Below are 11,393 nucleotides of genomic sequence, written 5' to 3' on the forward strand. Positions count from 1 at the left end.
GTGAGATGCACTACGTCCCCGAAGGATCCCAAAGCAAGTAATTTGAGGGATCTCGGCTGACAGCCAACAGTGTAGGGTGGCCAACCCTTTTGCAAAGTCAAAGTTGAGTTTATTGTATGTGTAAGTACGTTTGTTGTATTGAGTTTAAGTTTATGTAAGCACAGGTGCGATCATAAGCTTATCTGCAGCAGCATCACAATGAAACACAAGTTATACAAAATTATACAAGGAACAACACAATTAGGAAAAGAAGCAAAGTCCATTGTTGTGCAAAGTGGTCTATCCTACACTGAGATAGTGATTAGGTTGGTAGTACTGATGTTGCCTGACTTATTTAATGTTTCAGACATTTTCAGTTTTTATTTCAGAATTCCTGTATCTACAGTTGTTTTGATTTATCAGCCACCAGCTAATGTGATATCGTCATCTCCTCAGATTCTACTGCATGATGATGTCAGAGTAGCCTCTTTCCATCAGGAAGCAGATCACTACTGCATCTGAGGCGCTGGCTTTTGTGCATTGTTCCCTTCTCTGGGTCCTAAATACTGCAGCAGAAGCACAGTCAGGCTGATGTTGCCATGGAGATCTACAAATTGGAACTCAAGGGGTTATCAAAGACTACAAAGTTTGCAAACTTCATTGCAATTCTAAAAAGCCTTTCCTCGGTCTTCGCAATTACCTTCCTATAAAACCCATATACTGTGAGCCTTCTACAGACTCAATCCAGAGGCTGCAGTGTTTATTACATGATTTGAGTGTTAAATCTTTGTCCCCATTACACTGCCACGTCTCTCTCCAACTTGGTTTCACTGGCACCAAGCAGCCATAGACGCTCATGTTCCAAACTTATGTTAATATTGCTCTTAACAAGAAAATGATACATGAAAATGTTCAGCCTCCCTCTCCCACAGCCTAACACCTTCAGGTAAAATGTGGGAGTTGGAATGTGACTTTGTTTTCAGTTTGCCATTTCTAACACTCATTGATCTCAAACCCTCCAAGGGAAATGAATTTTAATTTACACCCTGCCTTTGAATTTGATTTGTTCGTTTCTCAACTTAACTGCAGAATGGAACAAGTCGAAGTATTTGAGGCAGTTCCTAAGTATTTGACGACATGAATTGATTAGAACTTGATCAGATTAGAATAGATGCTTTCTCACCATCTAACACGAACCCACTTTGAAAACGGGTGGAAATCAATTAATGTGGATCACCTCTTGCTATTCTTTCCAGCCAGGACTCGGTTCAGCACGATAAGCACCTTCTCACCTTTGTGGATGATTGCAAGAGTTATCGAGTCGCAGTGGTGCCAACCTTTGCAAAACTAGGAACACATTGCGCTTCTTTCCTCAGAATTTAATAGGACTCCATGGGCATCAGGAGACTTCAGTGAGACTACAGTTTGCCCAAGTGTTGTCCATAGATTGAGCTTCGACCAACAGGTAGTACTTTCTCCAGCGTTAAGCTGCTGAGGTACCCATTCATTCTGTGACTCTAGCTGACAACACTCTGTCAATGAAAGCATAGTATTGATGTTGATAGGTCATGCAGAGCAGGTGAGCTGAAGAGCCAGTTTTCATATTGTCTTGCAATGACTTTACGCTTCAATTTCCTTGGCAGAACTTCTTCCTAAGTGGCTCCTGCACATAGAGCACTGCAGCACAGAAAAAGGCTTTCGTACAATTTAGTCTGTGCCATCCTGGTCTTCTCATCTACCTATACACAGACTGTAGCCCTCCATACCTCCCTCGTCCATGTACATATCTAAACTTCTCCTAAATGTTACGATGACCAACTGGTCATCTACAAATGCTTTATTGCAGACAACTAACATTGGGACCTTTGTGAAATCCTATTCCAGCAGCCTCACGCAGAAAGCTATTCCTTGATACCAAGCACAACCTAACCCGCACAGCCCCCTTGCAGTGTTCAGAGTGGCATGACGGGGCAGGTGGAGGAGTGTCTTTGACAGGGGCCCTTGAAGCTTTAATGATATTGAGTTACATTAATTGGAAATTTCATTGAGAAGGAAGAAATTGTTGAGGCAGAAGAAATAACAGGTACATGGTAGGAAAGGTTTAGAGGGATATGGTCAAATTGGGCAAATGGGACTAGCTTAGATGGGCAGTTTGGTCTGCATAGACAATGGGTTGAATGTTTCCATTTTGGATTACTCTCTGACTAAATAAGGAGAAACCAAAAACCAAACAATTCAGCATGCCAGCTGTGAATTCCCGGGAAAACCCCAACTCCTTCAAAGGAGCAGCCCGTGGTGTCAATCAGGAATTGTTGGAATGGAGTCAGAGTGCAATACATACAGAGAGTAAGCAAATGAGGCTCTTCCTTCATAAAGTTGGCAATGTTGTAATTAGTCTTCATTTCAGCCAACAGTCCTGCATGCTTTTGCCACTGTTATTCAGTCAGACCTTTTACTTGACAGGGACTGACAGCTGAAATGGAGCAAAGCCACAGCCAGAGACTAATGGAGCTGACTACCCGCCACCATCAAGAGCTGGAGAAGGAAACTGAGCGGCTGCGGACTGCTAATCAGCAGGCTGAGAGAGTACTGGAGGCCAAGGAACGAGCCCATAGAAAACGTGTGAAAGAACTCGAAGAACAGGTATATATTTCATATGCCTAGTTTACCCAGTCTACCAAGGACAATGACTGATTGTTATTTTCAAATGTTTTCAAATTCTCACCTGTGAGAAATTAGGGAAGTTGACATGTTTAATAAAATTGAGATAAAGGTAGGCAAGATAACACAGACATGTATTTTTTGTTAGTAAGTAAGTATATTGATAGGAAACGGAGATTTTAGATAAGTAACATAGAATGAGATTAGAGTGTCACTAGAATGTGGACTGCTTTGTAATATGGTAAGCAATGCCAGCATTCCAAAAAATTGGGATAATTCCTGAAACAGCAAAAGAAAATGGAGACTCTAGGAAAATGGAGTTAGTTTTGGGGAGAAGAAAATGGGGAAATATCAGATCCTGAAATTTAGGGCAGAGAAAGTTTCAATGGATCTATGTCTCTGAAAGTACGTCTACTGCCATATTTCCTGTTCATTCATTATACCAGCACAGCTAAATATTTAAATTTACTGTTCCAGGAATTGGCTGTCTTTACACTGAAATTTACTGCCAATAAGGAAGCATTTAGCTTCCCCTTGAGTTCTGTGACTATGTGGAGTATCTGCCACAGTAGGAATACTACAGTTGCCAAAGGCAGCCCTGGGCTAGGAGAGGAGTATTGTGAACTATCTAACATTACCAGTTTGATTGCTATCTGTATCCAATTATTATTATGCTGTCTAATTATCATAAAGATTCATGATAAGCTGACAACCACTGTGAAGCTTGCCCTGCCTTACTGCCTACATAAAAGGGTAAGGCAGAAAGTGGCAGCAAGCATTAAGGAATAAGCCAGAAAAACAGACGATGTTTGCAGCAAAAAGACTGGAGATCTTTTTTGGGTCTACTGACTAGAAGGGAAGAAATGAAGTTTAATGGTAAAAAAATTTAGTAGAATAGTATTGAGTCTTGGTTAAAAACAGTCAGATTGAAGGGATGCCATTGGGCCTAGCTGCCACTAACTGAAGAAACATAAATTATCAATAGTTCTTCTGGTTTTGTATTTCACTGTTTGTCTAATCCAGGAGATTGAACCAACATGAATTGATTCAAATTGAATTTTCTCCCCTCTCATTGGGAAAGGGTGACACCTCTTTTTCCCTCTACTGGGGTGAGAGAGAGCCTGTGGTATGTTGAATTGTCAAGGTGAATAATCAATTTTTGCTGTACTGCAGATCATGGTGTTTCTTGGGGGCTTTGCTGTTGCTTGCTTGGTGGGTGATGCCTTTTTTTGTCATGGAGGGGGATGGGTATTGATTTGTTGCTGCTTGTGCGTGGGAAGGGAGGAATAGGAGGGCTTGGGGTTCTAACATATTCACTGTCACTCATTCATTGGGGCTCTTTTCTGTTTTCGTGGATGTCAGCAACGAACAAGAATTTCAGGTTGTATATTGTATATATCTCTCTGATATTAAATGGAACTATTGAACTCTTGAACACGGATTCAATGAAAAGTATGTTCAACAGGCATTATTGAGTGTTGCCTTAAGCTAACTAACCACTTGTTCTGCTTGTTTAGGTAGCTATCCTGCAGGAGCAGTTGGATCGGGAGATGAGGAAAAGACAAGTCTATATTTCACAAATGCTCAAACCAGGAAAGTAGCTGGGAAGCAAATCAAGTTCCATCCAATGGAAGCTGGGGAATAATCTTGAATATTCAAGGCAAAACCATTCAATTAATGAATGAACAACTGAATGGTCACATTTATATGGCCATCATCTTGAAAAAAAAACAGCTCTTGAAACCTTTTGCTTGAATTGCAAATCATAGAAGGTACTCCTCAAAGCCCATATGTATAGCACAGTTCCTTACTCTGATTTATGGGCAGAGTTCGTAAGGTCTTTCTGACATCCTCATTCTGATTGGACATCTAGCCTACAACAACCAATGAGGATTCCGACCCCACAGCTACAGTAGACATTCCTGTGCCTTCTCACATCTAATTTCAATACTGTGAAAAGACTGATCTTTTGAATCTTCCACAGTGGGAAATCTCTGTGAAACCTTCCCAACAACCACTGACCTCAGTCTCTGTCGAGACAGAGTCGAGACAGAGTCTGTTTACATTCTTGACGTGGCATGTTCCAGCTGGTAACTGTATTCATTTGTCCTGTTTGCTCACTTAAGGATCCATAGCTCTGCTTCTGAAATTCAAAGACTAACATTCCCAAGGAAGTACATGAAACATTCTTAACCATTGCACAGGCCTTCTGTTTGCTACCATGCTGTTCTGGTTTCATGGATGAAGTTTCTCTTTGTCACCCAGAACAGCTCCATTGGATGTTACCTGATTGGACCAAGGGTCATGGGCTTCATTGAAATCATGGTGAAAAGTGGGCATTCTGCACCTTTAGCTGATGCCCTGCTAAACCCTAGAATCCCACAGCTCAGAGAGGAATGGTTGATCAGCGTGAAATCATAGACCCCTGTAATAACACCAATCTCAAAGAAACACATTAGCCTTACCTTGTGATTACAAGTGTTCCTACATTGTACTGGGATAGCCTAGCAGGGAAGAAGACCCAAAGTTTGGCAAAATCTGCAGGGCTGTTCGTCAGCATAATGTTAACCTTGTTGCTGTTAGCTGGTGTTGAAATGACAGTATAATTTAAATTTTGCATTATAAATGAAAGTTCCATTGATTCCAGCTGCTGGTTGGTCACTAATTTCAGGGAAAACGACATCAGGTTCAGGTGCAAATGATCCTACCTTCCCCTGCTGTACTCCTCTGCTCCACTCTGCTCCATCAAATAGCGTAGCAACAGCAACAGCAACTATAGAAGGCAAAATACAGTGTAAACTGGGTGATGACAGGTCAAAGCTGATTTTTCTTTCCATGTGCTTAATCTCAGGGCAGTTTTGCACATAGCTCATTTTACAATCTGTTCAATATCCAAAAGGCCAAGTGTTTATGTGTGTACAATTCACAGCAAAAGGGTACTGAGAATAGTCATTAGTGGCAACGTTACAGCTAGTAGGCACTGAACAGCACAATTTCCGTCCCTACACTGCTGAGGATCAGTAACTTACATGGGGCTTCTGTCTGTACTTAAATTGGCAGCCAGGATGGTGCAATACATCAGCTAGGGATAACACTCCAGAACTTCAGAACATAGAACAGTACTGCACAGTACACAGCCTTCAGCCTACAATTTTCTGACAACCTTTTAACATAATCCAAGATTAATTTAACCCTTCCATCCCACATTGCCCTCCATTTATCCTTCATCCATGTACCTATAAGAGTCTCTCAAATGTCTCTAATTTATTTGCCCCTACCACCACCTCTGGCAGTGTGTTCCATGCACCTACCACACTTCGTGTACAAAGAAACTCCCTCTGACATCTTCTTCTACTTCCCTTCAATCCCTTTAAATTTATGCCCTCTCTCATTAGCCACTACCACCTTAGGAAAAACACACAGGCTATTCACTCTATCTATGCCTCTTACCCCCTTATACATCTTTATCAAATCACCTGTCACCCCCTTCATTGCACAGAGAAACCTCTAGCTTGCTCATTCTTTCCTCATGAGACGTGCTCTTTGATCCAGGAAGCATCCTGCTCAATCTCCTCTGCACCCTCTCTAAAGCTTCTACATCTTTCCTCTAATGAGTTGACCAGAACTGAACTTTACCATGGGAGTTAAGGAATGAACCGCATTTATTCTAAATAATGCTGCAAATACACAGCTGGTCAGGCAGTCTCCGTGGGAATAGAAACAGAGTTAATGTTTCAGGTATAGCACCACATTCACTAAGAATTCATTTGAGAAACCCTCAATCCAAGACCTGCCAATTAAGCCATATTAGTCCAAGAATGGATTCTAACATCAAACTGTACATTGACTAGAAGATGTCATATCTAAACATATCTACTCCCTATTAAGATACAGGAAAAAATAAATCAGCTGTGAATGGATAACATTGAATTGATCCTTCAGTCTAAACAAGAAAAAAATTCACATCCAACATTCACGCTAGCAATGTTAAAACAGACTGATGGTTATCATCCAAGATAAGGTTTTCATGTTTCCACACATCTAGTTGGTGTGCTTCTCCATTGTGAAGTATACAGGGTTTTTACTTTCCTTGATGTCTTTCACTGTGTTGCATTTAATGGTTATCTCTGTCCATGTTAGTGTTATTGTATCTTTATTTCCTCCTGGAACAAAGAGCTTTTAATGTTGAAATCCAGCATTGCCTAATCATGATATCTGATTTTATTTGTGGCACACACAAATTGCTGGAGGATCTCTATGGAGAGGAATAAGGAATCAACTTTTCGGGCCAAGACCCTTCCTCTCTATAGATGCTGCCTGACCTGCTGAGTTCCTCCGGCATTTTGTGTGTGTCACTCTGGATTTCCAGCATCTGCCGAAACCCTTGTGTGTTTGGATTTATCTCTTCATTCTTCCTACTCTTTCCAACCTCGCTCTTAATGAAATCAGTCCTAGTGCCAATGTACCACAAATGATGCCAGATCTCCATCAAGGTCCTATTAAGCTGTCTTGTAGGACTTGAGTCATTCCTTGATGAAGTGACAGTCCAATTTGGCCGAATTAATTAGCCAATCTGTCAGTTCATTGCCTAAAATTGCTTTTGATGCATAAACTCCGGAGAAGCTTTAGCTCTATGTAACAAAATGGGGTGGATATTTGCATACTGAAAAACAAAAGGTTCGAAGTATGTATGCAGTATACAATTCTGAGATTTTTCTTCTCCAGAGAGCCATGAAACAAAGAAAAGCCATGGAAGTCAGTTCAAAGAGAAACAGCAAACCCACACCCTCGCACAAATCACAATCATCAACCCCCGTCAAACCCTCCTCCCCACCACACAGAATGCAACAAGACCATCGGTCCCTAAATCCACCTCCCCCCACACAAAACAGCAAGAACACCAACCCCCCCAGACCCCCTTCCCCACACAAAAAAAGAGAAAAAATATGTAATTATATCAATTCAATAGAGGGAGAACCATGCTCAACCCTTTACCCAACCTTCCCATAAAATGCCGTCATTATTTTAAAATCAGCTGCTCCACTGAGAGAAACAAAAGCTTTTATTCATTTTTGTTCTCTTTTACTGGCGAAGTTTTAGATTCATGCTGACTAATTGTATTGGTGTGTATGTTTGATATACTGAGTAGCTACTCTTAGGTCAGGATTTGTGTTTGATTGCTTGATTTAGTATTGTGTTTCACTCTTCAATTAAATATAGGTTAAAACATGCACCCAGTTATGATTCTGGTAACCAAACCAAACTCAACAAGAATTCATATGATATCTTTGTGTAGTTTTGTAAAGTGATTATAATTAATTTTTTAATTAATAAAACTGGTTGTAATGTGGTTTTAATCAAATGTGTCTGAGTTATTCTGTATGTAATCTTCTCAATATATGGGCTGCAGTACTGAATTACTGAGCGTGCACTTAACTATTGGCCTAGCTTAGCCAATTGCATGTTGATTGACCATGACATTTAAGTTAGCCAAAGTATTCATTGAACTCTCTTTTGAAATTTTGTTCTGAATCTGCTTCCACCACCCTTCCTGGCACCATGTTCCAGATCATAAATAAATTGTCCTCAATTCCAATTTATTTTCCCAATTATCTGCAAATAGATTTTGTTTTCCTTTTCCCAGTGAAAACATATGTGCAGTTAAGTTTCACAAAAAAACTGTTGGCTGCTTCTGTTGTCATGAAACATTAAATTTAAGAATTTGAAGACGGAAGGATTTTTGAATTCAATAAATCATGTAATCATTTTAAGTTATGGCAATGATCAATTACACAGGAAAGAAAATATCAATGTCTTATTTTCCATTTCCTTTATAACTGTGCAAAATGCACATGACATAATGCTGCCTGGTGAATATCAGCTGTCTACTTAACCATGGGGCAAATCACAAAGAAGCCTCATCTGATATTATTAAACAAGGGTCACTGCAGAGTAATCGGGATTGTAACCCCAATAGATTTCTCACTTAACCTGCCAATTGTGAATGCCCCAGCTAAGATAGCTAAACTCGGCAGTCCCAAGAATATAAATCCTTTGGTGTAGGCTCTCCCCACTTAGCTGCAGAAGCAACCTAGTTTGCTCACTTTAAAAAGATTTATATAGCTCAAAAATATCTATACTGCTCTGAATTTGGGTCCAGGAAAAACCTTCCAAAAGTAAGTAAAATGCAAAGTCCCAGATCTAACTAACTTCTTGTTTTGCTGCTATGCTTCTGCACAGCTGTTGTGAGAGTGGTGAACGTAGAGTGCTGCGTGATTTCAACTGTACACAGCAAGCTCTTGCCACAGCTGTCAATCCCATGTGCCCAAGTGAAGGCATGATTACAACATTGGCTCAATTCACTGCGAGAATTCCGAGAATGAAAGGCTCCTTGTTTTTGGGAAGCTTATGTCTGAAGCCAGGAATTCCTTTTGCACACCCTTGTCACTCTGAAGTTCTTGCTGTTGATACAACAACTAGTTGTGGATTGTAAACTAGGGAAGTGCAATAGCCAATCAACTTCCTGCACTGATCTCAGGTTAACCTGTTAAACCACTGCCCTGCCACTCCGCAACCAAACACAGGTTGTGGACCACAAGTTCGAAGAGCTTATATTGTTAAGGAAATACCTGTCCTCGTTGCTTTGCACTGCTAACATTTTTGTTGGACCTTGTCAGCTGCGGATTGATGGTAGCCACAATCCATTTCAAAATGGAAAGGAAACAGCATGATTAATTATAACATTGGTTATTTTGAATATGTGTATCAACATTTCTGGGACTTCACAACAACTGCTGTTACAAATGAAGAGGTGGTTTCCATTTTTCTGTTCTTAAAGAGGCTTGAAACAATAGAGTAATTAGGCATTAACAGCTGTAGCTGGTAAAACTGCCAAAGATTAGTTAATCTGAGCATTGGGTATGAACTAGTGTTATTAAAGATTGGATGAAATCTATATTATTACGCAAAAAGCAAGATGGACTCAAATTGGCAATGTATACATAACATGATAAATTGGAACAAACACAACAGCTTAGAGAATGCTGATAAAAAGTTTGGGTGTTTAGATGGTAGAAAAGTTCATGGTTCAACAAACCAATGTTTTTAGTTAAATAATCTCACTTACCTGCCTCCATAATTCCAAAAAATAAATTCTCTTCATTTCTTGCATCCCTTTAAATTGTCTGTTGCACTCAGCTTCCATAGTGACCATCCCTCAAGATAATTCCCATTTGGGTGAATTTGTTGCAGGACTCTTCTCATCTATAACTTCGCTACTTTATCTTGAAACTGGAGTCCCTCATTAATGCCGCTATTATTGTCACCTTTATGGCCTTCATAATTTCAACAAAATCCATTCGCATTATACTACAGCATATGAAAATCTCCCACTACTTTCTGCACCCAATAATAGTCAACATTTTGAGATTACACACAAAAATCTCAATACATGTCTGTTTGTAAAATACTTTAAAGGGCAATCTCTCACAGATGACAGTAGAAAATGGCACACAAAGTAGCCCTGGAGTAAACATAGACTTGAAAGTCAGCACAGTTTTTTGTAGTTTATTCTCATCCTTCATTTTCTTCCTCCGTTATTTTGGTCATAGATTCCTAGCTTCTGTGATTATTGCCACTATTAACCTCCACAACATTATATTCCTTTTCTGTCAATTTGATGCCATCTCTTTTTGCCACAGATAAATTATTCTCTTGTAGTATTGTTATTTCTCAATAGGTTACATGTTTTTAAAATCTAATAAATATTTTTGTTAGTGGTAGCTACTGGTTATTTACTATCTTGCCTTTTAATCTATTTTCCTGGTCAATTCCTCCACAATCCTACTTTTAACTTAAGACACCAGTTTCAGAATGGAGTTATTTTCTTTTCACATGCTCTGTAAAATTCTGTCATGTTATGATTACTCTTTCCCAAGAGATGCTTTACACGATGTCAGTAAGCAACACCATCCCATTATATATGACTTGTTCTTGTTTGCCTCTACATAGTTCTCTAGACACTTTATCAAGACTACCTAGTTCTGATGAAGGGTCTGAAATTTTAGCTTTTCTTCTCCAGTGATGGTACCTGATGTGGAGAGTTTTCTGTTTTAATTTCAGATTTTCTGTAATTTTCTTTTGTTTCTTTTCATTTAATCCTTGGCATCCTAGGCTCAAACCTCAGCTATCCCAACCTTAGGCCAGAGTTTTGAGATTGGAAGTAGATTTACTCCTGAGAACCCTGGGCTTAGAACTTTACTTTCTCATTTTATTTAAAATGTCCTGTGTTTGGACCCAGGTTCAGTCCTAAGTGTCCTGGGTTCCGACTTAGGCAATTCCAGCTAGACCAGAATGTACTGGGTCTGGATCTAAGTTTAGACCAAAGTGTTCTGAGCTCAGACCCAGGCTTAGTTCAGTATTTCCTGTTTTAGATTTGGGCATCTGCAGTTCTTTGAATTTCTCAAGCCTCTCTTTTTGCCTCACACATTTTGTTTTCAAAAACTTGAGAATGAGTGTTGTTTTTTGAATACATTGTAGCTTTTCTCATATAAAATGCTCAGCACAGAGCAAGGCGTTTTGCCCATTATGTCCATGTCACTGTTTGTGCTTACATGTGGCTCTACCAGGCCTTATAATCAAACCCTCTCATCACATCTTTCTACTCTGTGTTTTCATCAGTGTGTTTGTTGAAATTCTCCTTGAATGAATGAGCAGTATTCACGTTAATTACTCCCAGTGGTAGTGAAATAAAG

General features: G+C 39.7%; 1 protein-coding gene across 1 annotated transcript in view; it reads left to right on the plus strand.

The window, feature by feature from the left end:
- LOC140196463 (uncharacterized) overlaps positions 1 to 7,967 on the plus strand; it is a 388,255-nt gene extending 380,288 nt beyond the window's left edge. The window contains exons 35-36 of the mRNA XM_072255725.1: positions 2,443 to 2,622; positions 4,158 to 7,967. Coding sequence (XP_072111826.1) covers positions 2,443 to 2,622; positions 4,158 to 4,241 — 264 coding nt within the window. The 3' untranslated portion in view covers positions 4,242 to 7,967. The remainder of the gene's footprint in view (positions 1 to 2,442; positions 2,623 to 4,157) is intronic.
- The last annotated feature ends 3,426 nt before the right edge of the window (positions 7,968 to 11,393 follow it).

This window comes from Mobula birostris, chromosome 4 (assembly GCF_030028105.1).
Source record: "Mobula birostris isolate sMobBir1 chromosome 4, sMobBir1.hap1, whole genome shotgun sequence".
Classification (NCBI taxonomy): domain Eukaryota; kingdom Metazoa; phylum Chordata; class Chondrichthyes; order Myliobatiformes; family Myliobatidae; genus Mobula; species Mobula birostris.